This window comes from Heptranchias perlo, chromosome X, assembly GCF_035084215.1.
Source record: "Heptranchias perlo isolate sHepPer1 chromosome X, sHepPer1.hap1, whole genome shotgun sequence".
Taxonomy (NCBI): domain Eukaryota; kingdom Metazoa; phylum Chordata; class Chondrichthyes; order Hexanchiformes; family Hexanchidae; genus Heptranchias; species Heptranchias perlo.
Window position 1 is genome coordinate 9,386,029 of NC_090370.1, and position 14,705 is coordinate 9,400,733.

The window sequence follows — 14,705 nt, forward strand, 5'->3', positions numbered from 1 at the left end:
GCTGAAGTACTGTAGATGCAGTAACCACCTGTTGGAGTTTATTGAATCCCCTTTGCTGTACAGGGTCCTAGTGTCATGACAGGGGAAGGTCACTGCCGTCTAGGCAACAACTTTATATTGTAAGCAGATTATGTTTGGTATAGATCTCTAGATGAGAGTTCTTTTTGTTCTAGAAATTGGGTCACTGTTCTGCATTGATATATATATATATTTATATATATATCTATATACTTTTTTAAGTCTGTAAACAACATTTGCTTGCAAATGGAATTTTTTTTCACAACTTAGATTCCCTGATGTCTTTTTGGTTGTTTCTGCCTTTATCATTGCCTTTTCGATCCTTCTCTTGTTTCTCAGGTTTAGTTACACTGTCGTACGATGGCAGTGATGCAGTGGAGGGAGTTCCTTCTTTTTTTTCTTGATTGGTGTTACCATTCTCATTTGCATGCCCTCCTGTCTTAGCATACGGAAGTCTTCCTTTGGTGGTGATTGCTCGCCTTGCCAAATGTGCCCTATAAGCCCGCTGAATAATGATGGCACAAACTTCCTCGTGCTTGCGTCGGAGAGTGGTAGTGATTGGCTCGTAGGATACCTTGGAGGGATTGGACGCCACAAATCTCTCCTCCATCTGTTGCCGGAGAACATCCATTTCTCCACTCTCACCGAGCACACGCTTGGTGAATGCGAACAAGATATCCAAACAGTGAATCCTATCTCCACTCACCATGGGCAGGTCCATGGAAATGAGTTCAATGTGATTGGGTTTAGGAACTCTAAGAGGTGCTTCCAAGGTATCAGCAAAGTCAGACAACTTGTTATACTCAATGAACTGTGTGGCATCAGGATCAAACTTCTCCCAGATCTCGTAGAATGTCTCAAAGTCATCCTCACTCAGTGGTTCAGCACTCTCCTCTGTAGCCACGCTGAAGTTCTCCAGAATGATGGCAATGTACATGTTCACAACAATCAAAAATGATATGATGATATAACTGACAAAGAAAAATATTCCCACAGATGGATTGCCACAGTCTCCTTTAACAGCAGTGCCTGGGTTCTCCTTTTCAAGGTCACAATCTGGTGGTCTGTTTAAGATTGGCAAGAGTAAACCATCCCAACCGGCAGATGTAGTGACCTGGAACAAGCAGATCATGCTGTTGCCAAATGTTTCAAAGTTAAACATATCATCGATACCAGCTTCTTTCTTGACGTATGCAAAATTAGACATTCCAAATATGGAAAAGATGAACATGACCAGGAACAACAGAAGCCCAATGTTGAACAAGGCAGGCAAAGACATCATTAAGGCAAACAATAGCGTTCGGATTCCCTTGGCTCCTTTGATCAGACGCAAAATACGACCAATTCGAGCCAATCGAATTACCCTGAAAAGGGTCGGTGATACAAAGTATTTCTCAATTAGATCAGCCAGGAACATTCCTAAGGAAATAGAAGAGATTTTGTTGTTAATGTTTCTGTTTTAAAGCAACTTATCTGCCTCAGATGAAACATGGTACTGTAAATAACTAAGGAAATGATAAGATCAGGCCGTGCAGAAATACCTTGCAAAACAGTTATCTACTGTTTATTAATTTCCTCACTTCATACCATTAACTTAATGATGAAATGTCATCTTTTATTAACTGCACAGAAAGAACTGTAAACCTCAATAAATGTTACAGGTTTGGAGGTGCCTTTGGTAGGGAGTATTGCGCTACTGCTGGTGGTTAATATACAGTCAAACAATTATAATGTTCAGTCAGTGTTTAGCCCAAAGAAGCAGCCATCTCTGGTGTGAAGGAGATTTTTGCGTGAAAATGTGGGGCAGTCTCAGGTGGCATAAAGTTATCTTTGCGCTAATATTTTCTGATTGACAATATAAATCATAGAACCTTACAGCACAGAAGGAGGCCATTTGGCCCATCTTGCCTAAGTCATATTCCCTGACCGGGAATCGAACTCAGGCTACAGCAGTGAAAGCGCTGAATCCTAACCACTAGACAACCAGGGAATACAGCCTAATCCCCAAGGCTTAATAAAAGTCTAAAATGTTTTCTTTCTATATTTGTTCAGCATAGTTTTTCATTCGTTCCATATCCTGCATACGCTGGGCAGCATCTGTGTAATTTTCCAGTATGTAAATGATTTGGAATGTGTTATATCCTGGAACACAAACTCAAGGTTCCGATGGTATGCAGTTATTTTTTTGCACATTAATGAAAAGCATTGCTGTAAGATACTGAACTGTACAGACTAGGAAGGCCCCAGGATCAATGACTGGTCTGTGCTGACTGGCATTAAGGCCTTGCCATCCTTGGGCTAGGGAGGGAAAAATAAAGTCAGAGTTCCAGCTCCTGATTGTTGCCCAGTGATTCCTACTGGAAAATGCATGCATGGATATCGAGTGAGATGGGGGTTAGGTTTGCCTTTGATGCCCCCCTGCCCCCTCTTCGCCCACAATTGAATAGCCTGCCAATACTCACTGTCTAGGCTCACGTATGAAGAATGGCCACTTGGGCAAAGTACCACAAATCCAACCAACACCTGTGGAATTGTCGCCCAGCATGAGTCACTTCCTTTATGAGAGGAGGGAAGAAAATTGTGATCGGGGTGCAGAAGTCCCTCACTCATTTTTTTTGGAGGTCAAAGGAAGGATGAAGAAGAAAGGAGATATCTGAGCCTAGTTTAGACCCTTTTTGCTGTTGCTGAACCTCCATGCCGTTGTCTTTAAGCTGGGAAAGTAAGATCGAATAATCCAAAGACAGCAGCAGTCAAAAAAAAAATCCCATTCTGTACCGACAACAGGAAGTATGGTTTCTGGGTTGGGATAAATCTCCCTGTGATTGCTAAAGTGATGCCAATAAGCAGCTGTTCTGCACATTGTTCTTTCAATTTCACATTCCACCTGGAACACTAAAATCACAGACAAGCACCAATAGAAGACACAATGGTCGTCTCAGACACAAAGGGGTTTATTTTAACCTAAACCTAGGGGATCGGCTGGAATGCCCATTTTACCCCCCGCCCGATATTACTCTGCACTGACTTCAATGGAGTGTGAAACCGGGCAGGATGTAAAACCAGTGTTGCACCCGATCCCATCAGTTTCCCGATGGAAGGGTTACTTTAAAATTGCCCCCAAAGTTTCACTTCTTAAAAGTTTATATACTGTTGGTATTTTTTTTTGTATTTACCAAGGTGAGGCATGACAGTAAAAGGAAATTAAATGCTTTTGACTCTCAATGTCAGCATCAAGCACTCCCAGATAATGTACAGCATGGGTTAAGTTCAGTATAAGGCTTCTTCGACTCTGGCCCAACAATCCATCTTAACCCCAGCCTCAGACAAACACTATACTGCAGCATTATGATTCTTTTCCCCCATTTCCTACATCAGCTATCCTTATGGCCTCTCTGAGACATTGCCAATTTAATGTTGGATTATCTGAGTTGATATTGCTCAAACACATTTCAAGTCGGAGACTTCCATTTATAAATCTGGCTTGGATTCAGACCTAGAGATCAAAGGTGAAAGAACATTGTGAAAACCTACCACAGAACCCTATTGTTGCAAAGTTTGACACGTTACCAGATTCCAATGACTGGAGTGCTGAGTATTGTAAATGTTTGCTACTCTTTGATTCTGCAATTCACCTTCTCCCTTGCCAAACATAGTTGCCCATCTAATCAGTAGATCATTGGTGTAAAGCAAGTGCTTTAGCCTTTACATTACTGTTGAGTATACTATGAATGCACTGTTTGACAAACATGGGCTCTTCATTTTTTTAAACTTGAGAACAATGTCCTTTAAATATTATTACTCACCCACAACGGAAAGGATCACAACCACAAAGTCAAATATATTCCACCCAATTGTGAAATAATAATGTCTCAGTGCAAAGAGTTTGAGCACGCATTCACTTGTGAAGAAAATGATGAAGAGGAAGTTGATCCAGTACAGAATGAGTTCACTCTCTTTGCTTTGATCATCTGTTTCCACCATCATTGTTACCATGTTGAGGCAGATGAGGATCATGATGATGATGTCAAAAACCTGTTGAGTGACAAAGTCATAGACTCCACCCTGGATTTTGTTCTGTAACAAACAAAACACAGGTAAAACTATAGCATCTGATGAAAAGAGCATATTGCATCCTGCTTGTTTGAAGTATAACACCCTGCGGCCGAGGAAACAATGTCTTTGATGTATTAAGAATATGAAAATCTGGTTCACACCTTCTTCATACAAAGGGAAAAGGACTAATACTCAGGCTACGAACATACGAGTTAAGAGCAGGAGTGGGCCATTCAGCCCCTCGATTCTGCTGTGTTATATACACATTACCCCAACATCACCTAGGAGCTGGGCATAGAAAGAAAATGGGACTCAGCAAAATACCTCATAATAGAATGCACTTGTCCAGCTTTGTAATAAAGTGAATTACCTTGCTGAAGCAAGTTTAGATCTAGATTCCTAAAACAGAACCATCTGGTGTACGTGATGAGCTGTACTAATGCGTATATAGAACCAACCATTTGAGAGTTGAAGGAGCAGTGACTGAGCCAACTCGGAGGGATATTGGAAATACAGCTGAAAGACTACTTCTCTTCAGTGATTGAAAGACCAGAGAGTTAGAACAAGAGTGTCTCAATGCTAAAATTCCACACAACGTTCATCATTAAGGTTACAGGCATTTTTCTACTTCACCTGGATTATTAATGTTTACAGGTTGCATAGCCAAGAAATCCATGGCAATTGTCAGAGGCCTTAAGTTGTTTTCACTGGTCACTGTTACGGAAACAGCTGGTAACTAATTGCTAAATGAGTTGAAAACATACACTTTAGATTTCACATCCACATTCACATTGTCTAATCCCTGCTGGTGTTTGTACAATCTACCATGTTACAAAATTAAAACTGATTTTGTTTTCGTCAAAAAAAAACTCCAGTGCATTTCTTACTGATTCCATCTGTAGTCTAAATGATTTGCTGCACTCTTAGTTCTTGTGCATCGCTTACCAATGGCCTTGGAATGGGTTTCTGGGGCTTCTTGGACCCCAGTTTTTTCATTGCATTGTAATATTTCTTTTGTTCTTCAGTCATGAAGATATCCTGACCTCCAAAGTAAAGAGAACAAAGAGAAACTGGTTACAACCTTAGGAATTAATGTAAGTTTTCTTCTAATGTGTACATATTTTCATTTTTTTCTTCCCTCCCCTCATTAAGTCCGTGACTCTTTGCTGGGGTGCAGTTGCACAGCTGATAGTCAGTCTCTCATCCAAGTGGGTATTGTTCAGCTGAGAGCTTTGACAGTAAATGGTGACAGGACCATTCGACTGCTGACCACCCAACTTCCCTTCCTGGCCACCATGCTAGCTGACGTTGTAAACGGTTCCCTCTCCTCAGGTACTGTCCCCCTACCTTTGAAAACCCTGCCTACCTTTTTTTTTAGAAAATCACCCATTGCCCCTCCATCCTTGCAAACTACCACCCCCATCTCCAACTTCTGTTTCCTCTCCAAAATCCTTAAATGTATTGTCACCTCTGAATCCGTCCCCATCTTACCTACTCCAATTTGAATCTCTTCAATCAGGTTTCCGTCGCTGCCACAGCACTGAAATGGCCCTAATCAAAGCACAAAGGACACTCCCTGTAACTGTGACCATGGTGCACTATGCCTTCTCGATCGGTCTGCAGCCTTTGATACGGTCGACCTCACCATCCTCCTTCAATACCTCTTCTTTGTTGTCCAGCTCAATGGGGCTGCCCTATCTTGGTTCCACTCTTACTTATCCTATCATAGCCAGAGTATGTCCAGCACTAGATTCTCTTCCCACCCCCACACTGTTACCTCTGGAGTCCTCCAAGGATCTATCCTTGGCCCCCTCCTCTTCATCTAGATGCTGCCCTTTGTTAACTTCATTCAAGGGCATGGGGTAACAGTTGTTGAATGAGGAAAGGATCACGCTCATGGAGTAAGTGATACCCCCTGTGGTCGAATCTCACAGTAAGGACTCACACATAAATAATATCCATTTGGGCAAGATTCAGAGGAAGAGCAGTCCCTTTGGAGCTAAAACCCAGCAGGAAGTCAGTAACTTAATAAGAGGAGTGGGGAAATAATTTGGTGATAACAGGGAAAAAATAGTCACGGTCAGTGCAGTGATATTTTGCCATCTGATATCACTAGTGTATACATCTATTAAATATTATAATCATATCATAATTAGAAAGAATGCTGAAGACATTGAAGGAGGGACATAATTACTTGATTAAATGTTTCTTCACATTGAAAATAATATTGAACTTCTGATATTTGACATTGGAGTCCAAATGGATGACGAGTCTCAAAGAGTTTGCTACAAGATAGTGAGAAACCATTATCAGAACTTAAATTTTCTTATACAAAGAGAAGTAAACTTATCTTTTTCTTTTGTTGATTGAAATTGTCAATGATGACACCAATGAACAGGTTTAACGTGAAGAAAGATCCAAAGATGATGAAGATTACAAAATATATATACATGTAGAGGCTTTTCTCATAGTCTGGTTGTTCTCCAACCTAGAATGATAAGAAATTATGATTAATATTCTACAGCACAATAGTATTGATGCCGGTAATTAGTTGGTGAGTGGCGATAAAAGTTTTTACCCCTCCAAACTTCACGGAGGCGGCTTTAACAATGGAGGAGATGTGGGAGGTCAGAGGAGATAGTGAGGCTGTGGCAGTGGTCTTGTCGCAGTGTACATTTAGATTGGACAAGAATTAGCCTCGTAATGCACATATTTCACTTACTCCATTGAACTTAAAAGCCAAAGCAGGGTTTGTCTGGTGTCTAGAAGCCTTATGATGGCTGACAGATGCCAGCCTATCTGGACTGCTGCAAATATTCTTTGTTCTTACCTTCAGACTAGTTTAATATGTTAATTGAGTCAGGAGAGACGCATTTCTGAGATCTGAACAATACGTTCCCTTGCGAGTGCAGGAGATGCAACACCTGCCATTTCACCTCCTCCCTTTCAACCGTCCAGGGCCCCAAACACTCCTTCCAGGCGAAACAGTGGTTTACTTGTACTTCTTTCAATTCAGTACACTGTATTCGCTGCTCACAATGCGCTCTCCTCTACAATGGGGAGACCAAACGCAGACTGGGTGATCGCTTTGCTGAACACCTCCGTTCTGTCCGCAAGCGCGACCCTGACCTGCCGGTCACTTGCCATTTTAATTCCCCTTCCCGCTCCCACTCTGACCCCTCCGTGCTCGGCCTCTTACACTGTTCCAATGAAGTCAACATAAGCTCGAGGAACAGCACCTCATCTTTCGATTAGGCACTTTACAACCTTCCAGACTCAACATTGATTTCAATAACTTCAGATCATAACCACTGGTCCCATTTTTTTCAGACAGCAGGTCTGAATGGTTCTGATGTTGCCATTCACAGCTCCTCTAGACCCATCTTTTGTTTCTTTACGTGTCCCATTCCCACCCTCCTTGCCTTGCACCATCCTCCCTTTTGTCATTTAATCACTCCTGCCCTCCACCCTATCACAGACCTTCCCTTTTGTTCTTCCCTCCCCTCCCCTTCCTTCCCTCCATTCCCAGGCTCTGAACTTGCTTAAAAACTGTTAAATTTTCAACTTCTTCCAGTTCTGACAAAGGGTCATCGACCTGAAACGTTAACTGTTTCTTTCTCCACAGATGCTGCCTGACCTGCTGAGTATTTCCAGCATTTTCTGTTTTTAATACCTATCCTGTGCTCAATTCACTTTGAAACCCACATTGTCAGAGAGGCAGATGAGCAAACAACATATTGCAAGACATTTGCACTTTTCTGTCTACATCGAATTCGTTGTGATCTTTGGACAAATCAAAGGGAAATAGGATATATAATATATATATATATATATATATATAAACACCAGACTTGGACATTGCTGGGCTGAGTGAGAAACAAAGAGGAACGAGTTTCAGAATTTCTGGGAACTGTTGTGAAATTAGCACTGGAGTGAGGAACAGACTTGTGATGCAAGAAACTATTTAGGAGAAATTCAACATCAATGTTGGGGAGACCAATTTCGGGTCATGATCTCCTGCTCCTGATCTTTCCCGAAAGTGTGCCAGCTGCCGAATTGGAAGCTAGCGACTTCTTGGGTTGGGGGGCGGGGGTCGCCCACCTGAAACAGGCGTTGGGCGCCTTGCAAATTCGTATTGGGGTCTTAACGCAGATTGTAAGACCCTAATTGAAATTGGTCTGCAAATGGGCAGAGCTTATGCCACGCATGCTGTTCCTGGTCTTGTGCAGTCTAACCAGCGGTTCTTAAAGGGACCGCTGGAATCTGCTCAATAAACAGTCGGAAAACATTTTAATAGTTTCATTTCGTTGGAGTCAGGAGGAGCCTGGGCATGGGCTGGTGAAGTAGAGGCACTCTTCTGAAGTAGGGATATGGTTGCCCCATTGGGCAGGCAAGAGGGCATTTTACTCTGATCTAATCCATGCTGCACCTCTCCGAGGAAAAGTGTCCCATTTCCCAGCACTGACTTCCCTCACTTTGATAAACATGCCTGGGGGAGGGGAACAGAAGCTCTGTCTTTTGCAGTAATGCTGTCCAGCACCTGCTTGCAGCACAGACTAACCACTTAAACCTGTCAGCAGAATACAGCTGTTTGGAGAGCAATTTGGAAGCGGAAACATAGTGCAGGAGACAAAGACAATGTCATTTTGATGACCAAACACTTGAGGATCGGGTGGGAGGACTGAGAGAGTGTCAGGACGGAGGGGTGTTCCTGCCCCCAGGAGTGGCTGGTTCACCAGGCACGACAGGAAATATCGGAGAGAGTGAACGCTGTGTTACAAATTTGCCGGACCTGGAAGGATGTCCAAAAGATGTCAGACCTGAAGAAATCCACAAAGTTAAGCAATTAATATTAATGTGCAATGACATGCATCTGTCATAGATGGAAATGAAAGTAAGTCAATTCTAACAAGCTCATCTCCTTAAACTGCTTGTCCCTGAAAATATACATTAAGAGGAACTTAACAAGTCAAGTGGTGCCATGAGATAACGAAGAGACGATTGAATCATTGATTTGAATGTGATGAATTAGCACAACAAAGATGCAATCGTGAAGGTTACTGGAGAGATAACCAGTACATACAATCAAGGCTTGTAAATGAACCAAGCAAGGTACTGCCAATTTCCTTTAGACATCCAGTATGTCACCAGGATTACATTGCTTTGTTACATTTTCAGTGCTCTTTATATTCTCAATGTATGAATACTGTTCTTCTACTTGCAGAACAAGGTAGCATGTAATCACCATTAATTAATGTGCGCTGGCCTGGTACGAGGGAGGACAGAGCACTTGATATTTCCAAGGAGGCCACATTAGAAATTATTGGCAGAGAAAGCATGAAAGACAGCGAAGTTAGGGAATGCCCCTGAATGTATGGCTCATATCACAATGTTCCGATAGTGTAATTTTGTCCCACTGAATAATATTCATTCAGGCATACACTCAACTTGAGTAACATCATAGAAAATGGCATCCAATGATACTGCTGCTGAAATTTAGTTAATTAAGCAAAAGTCCCAACACTTTTCCCTCTTTTCTTTCCACAGAAATGGAACAACAGAGTGCGGAAGCAGCCTGTGCCTCAGGGCAAGTCCGCACCTCTGAGCACCACTTCATCCAAACACCAGCACAGGTACATACACCCCAGAGAATCTAGTTAGCAGTCTGAAGGGGGAAGCACAGGACAAGTCACAGTGGGTGGGTTAAGTCAAGTAAATATTATCTACAGAAGGTCAGCTCCCAGCTCAGTGGAGGTCTGGCATGGTTACTGGCCCTGCTTTAGCACCTGAGGGTTCAAACCTCACAGGGCCTGCTTACAAACGGAGATTGCAGTCTGCACAAGTCATATGTCCATGTGGAACACATGCTGCAAGCTCTGGGGACGATTGTAGAGGAGTTCACCACCCAGATCTATGCAGTTATGGATGAAAGGTTGTCTGGGATAGAATGTGTTTTAATACCAGTGGCATCTGCAGTGATTCACTGAGAACAATTCCATCACTGAAGCAAGGTTCACAAACTTAGGAACATAGAGAGGCAGGAACAGGAGTGAGGTATTCTGCGGCGAGTGACTCACCTCCTGACTCCCCAAAGCCTTTCCAACATCTACAAGGCACAAGTCAGGAGTGTGATGGAATACTCTCCACTTGCCTGGCTGAGTGAAGCTCCAACAACACTCAAGAAGCTCGACACCATCCAGGACAAAGCAGCCCGCTTGATTGGCACCCCATCCACCACCCTAAACATTCACTCCCTTCACCACCGACGCACTGTGGCTGCAGTATGTACCATCCACAGGATGCACTGCAGCAACTCGCCAAGGCTTCTTCGACAGCACCTCCCAAACCTGCGACCTCTACCACCTAGAAGGACAAGAGCAGCAGGCACATGGGAACAACACCACCTGCACGTTCCCCTCCAAGTCACACACCATCCCGACTTGGAAATATATCGCTGTTCCTTCATCGTCGCTGGATCAAAATCCTGGAACTCCCTTCCTAACAGCACTGTGGGAGAACCTTCATCACATGGACTGCAGCGGTTCAAGAAGGCGGCTCACCACCACCTTCTCAAGGGCAATTAGGGATGGGCAATAAATGCCGGCCTCGCCAGCGACGCCCACATCCCATGAACGAATAAAAAAAATTCAGCCCCTCGAGCCTGTTCCACTATTCAATCAGATCATGGCTGATCTGTACCTCAACTCCATTTACCCACCTTTGTTTTACATCTCTTGATTCCCAACAAAAATTTATCAATCTCAGTGTTAAAAATTGACTCAACATCCACAGCATTTTTGGGGAGAGAGTTCCAGATTTCCACTACCCTTTATGTGAAAAAATGCTTCCTAAAAGACCAAGTTCTAATTTTAAGATTTTGCCCCTTGTTCTGGACTTCCCCATCAGAGGAAATAGTTTCTCTGTAACTACCCTATCAAATCCTTTTAACATTTTAAATATCTCGATTAGATCAATCTTCTAAACTCAAGGAAATACAACCCAAGTTTATGCAACTTGATCTCAATTTAACATTTTTAGCCCCGGTATCATTCTGGTGAATCTGTCCTGAGGTTTGGTGCCCAGAACTGAACGCAATTCTCCAGATGGGCTCTGACCAGAGCTCCTACAACTGAAGCAAAACTTCCTCCCCTTTGTATTCCAGCCCCCGAGATAAAGGCCAACATTCCATTAGACTTTTTGATTACTGTTTGTACCTGTGCACTGCTTTTAGTGACTTGTGAACATGGACCCTAAATCTCTCTGCTCCTCCACAGTTCCTGGTCTCTCATTAAGGAAATATTCTGATTTATCTTTCTCGGATCCGAAGTGGACAACCTCACATTTGTCCACATTGAACTCTTACCTCATTGGTTGACCATGGTTGCTTAACTACACAAATGAAGCTTCTGCTTTTTAGTGGTATGTACTGGTTTTGTATTGTACCAAATACATCTTTGAATACGTCCCACTTCCCACTGTACGTGTAGGTTTATCCATTAACAACTCCGTTTACTGTGGTCAATTCATTTCTCATCCCTGCGCACCTACTCCTATCTATGTCATTGGTTCTCATATGAATCATGACCTCTGGCTGCTCGCCCGCCCATTCAAGAACCTTTCGTATTCGCTCCGTGATGTCCTGAAACCTGACACCTGGGAAGCAACATACCAATCGGGTCTCTGGATCTATCCCCGACTATAGATATTCATCGATGTCCACTATTCTACACTCAGACACATTAGTGGTCAGATTGAGATGGTGCTCTCCAGTAGGAACACCCTATCAACATGTGGTCATTAAGGATCAGGCAGTTAGCTCTCACGTTGATGCCATAACAAAGCCATCAAGTGCCTCTGCACAAGAGACAGTAAGTGTGCCAGAAAACATGCAGGGTCAAGCAACCAAAACAGGATCAGGCACAGCTGACTCAGATGCACAATCATAGCACCATGAGATATTGGGCCATCAAAACACCAAGAGGGCTTCAGAGAAACCCAACAGCCATCCAGCATATCTACTCGTTCTAATGGGGAATCATCCAGCAATAATAGGCTTGATGTCCAATGTCACATTAATGTAACAGGCATAAGGGTAAAACACAATGACACATCACACTGAACACATTCACTGCACACACAATTGTACAAATACTTCAAATTGTATGAAGACTTCAACTATAATGGGTAATTATTTTGCTGTGCCCAACAGAAACTAGGCACTCTTAAGGTCAGCACCCCTATAAACTAAAATATCATCTTCAATAACTACTGCTCCCAGAAGACCCTCAAGGAAGCATGACCTCACCAACAGCTATGGTAACATATCATCTAGATACATCATGACAGGGCAGTGCCTTTTTTAAGGTCCCATCTGCAAGAATTAATGAAAGGGATCAGTTACGAGGTACTGCCATACTTGTCCACTTTACTGCACTGGATGCTCATCCTTACTCTTCACCTCCTGGTCTGCTGTAACTTGTGGATGCTTCTCATCTTCCATGGTGAGGCCTCTTTGAAGAGTTAAGTTGTGCAGCATACCGATAATTGTGGACATCATGTGGGGATTATACAATGACAACCCATTTGATCAGTCCAAATATTGTAAGCACTGCTTCAAGATACCAACCAAGAGCTCAAAGACAATCCGTGTGCTTAACTGGAATAACCCTGACGTACAGAAGTTCAGTGCCTCGGTGATTCTCACTAGCACAGAAAGTACTGTATGGACACTGGATTATATCTTCAAGTCTCTCTGAAATAGATGGCACAATTTTGTCACTAGCTACCTAACTAAACCATAGCATCCAGAGGCATTGCTTTTTTTGTCATTCCCAGGTCTGCAGAAAATGAGCGATGTTATATACTGGCCTAGCATCAATGCTGAAATTAAAGCCTACGGCCTAGAAATTGGTGACGACCATGAACTGGCATGCCTAAACTGATGAGCAAGAGGGCCACGCAAAATTGGTCCTTTTGCATCATCAGGACGCGACTGGAGTGCTGGGGACGTCAGTCGCAACCCAAGAGGCACCGCACTGGTCACGAAGAAGACCAAGATTGGCCAGGCACAGGACCTATCATGAGTCTGGAGGGGAGGTGGGGGGGCTGTGAACAGTGACCAGCAGCGGTCTGCAGCGTCAATGTGGAGCTAGGAGGAGCACTCCTGCTTCTTCTGGCTCCACGTTCAGGTAAATAAAACATTTGTTACATATCTTTTTTAGGTGGCAATCTCTAGTAGTCCCCTTTAAAGACTGTTGGTTTGGCTGCTGTTTGCCTGAGAAAACGGACTGCAGCATACGTAAAGGCGCCTGAAATAGGCATTAGGCCCCCGATTTGCATAAGCAAAGCTAACGCCTGTTTCATGCAGGCACCCTGGACGACTACAGGATGCCCTAACCAACATGGCATATGGCACAAACCCAGTGCGGAATGAACGTATGCACACATGCCACATGGACCCTTCAGCACCCGTTTTTCGCCTGAACAATTTCTAGGTCTGCATCTCTTGATGTGGTATTTGTCATATCTATTGCAAATGATAGACCAGTGAACCACAGAACAAACAATGGTCCACCAGTCCTAAAGTCAAGAAAACCCAGAGTCAGCATCATCTCAAATGGAAGAAAAGCATCACGATGCAGACTAATTAAACTACTATTGAAGTTGAAGGACTATAATATTGTAAAATATAGTTTACAACAAATAATTACTGGAGAACTCTGAAAGGACCACTTGAAAGTTTGTAAGTTAAAACCCAAATAATTTAAGACAGAATGCTATCTTCTTTTCACATTTCTCCCCAACGCGCAAACTCTAGAATATTTGCCCATTCCCACATCTCACACTACTCAGTCCCGGTTGGTTGATTTCCACAGATGATAGATCCTTGGTCTAGCAGTGTAGGAACATTACTGCTCCATGGAGTAATTGCTTATCTCTGTCCATAATTGTCCCATTCCCACCCAGCTATTTATCCAGTCCATAGGTTGAGTCCAAGCAGAGTGAGGATCTCATTGATGGTGCAATTTATTTGTTTTGTTTAAACAGGGCTGGTTAAAAAAAAACTTTCCCTGTAATTCTCAGCACAAGTCACATACTCCTATATTTTGATTCCTATTTTCTCCTGGGTGTATTTTTGTAGCATCTGGGTAAATTAGGATTTGCATTGTTGATAGTGTAAACAGAACATGTTGTCACCTTCATATGATCTCTTCCCTCCCTGAGGGTGTTGACTTGTTGGGGGTATGGATCTATGAGCAAGGCTCTAGTACCTCAACCCTGGGGTGAGCCTGGAGAGTCACCGGGCTATTTGACCACAGAGGGTATCATCGCAACCCCCAATTCTGTTTTCACCTGATGCCCATACAAGTGCATTTTCCAGCAGGTCACTCAATTGCAAGCAGGAGCCGAAACCCTGGCTGATTTTATGCTTCCCTAGCCCAGGGCACCAAGATGATACATAGTGCCCCAACTGGTGCCTAGACTAAGATCAGCTAACTCAGCACTGACGTGCCATCAAACCAGAGAACTTCTGGTTTGTATGGCTAAGTGACTTTACCCAATAGGCCATTGGGAAGCTTCATCTCTGGTTTTCTTGCAGGAATACAACACCTCCAGAATGGAGGAGAGGGGAG

At 43.2% G+C, this 14,705-nt stretch overlaps 1 protein-coding gene across 1 annotated transcript in view; it reads right to left on the reverse strand.

The window, feature by feature from the left end:
* Positions 1-277: 277 nt before the first annotated feature.
* Positions 278-14,705, reverse strand: part of LOC137307256 (sodium channel protein type 8 subunit alpha-like) — a 241,388-nt gene continuing 226,960 nt past the window's right edge. The window contains exons 23-26 of the mRNA XM_067976688.1: positions 6,422-6,559; positions 5,017-5,121; positions 3,822-4,092; positions 278-1,437 (exon numbers count right to left, since the gene is read on the reverse strand). Of these exons, the coding sequence (XP_067832789.1) occupies positions 278-1,437; positions 3,822-4,092; positions 5,017-5,121; positions 6,422-6,559 (1,674 nt within the window). The remainder of the gene's footprint in view (positions 1,438-3,821; positions 4,093-5,016; positions 5,122-6,421; positions 6,560-14,705) is intronic.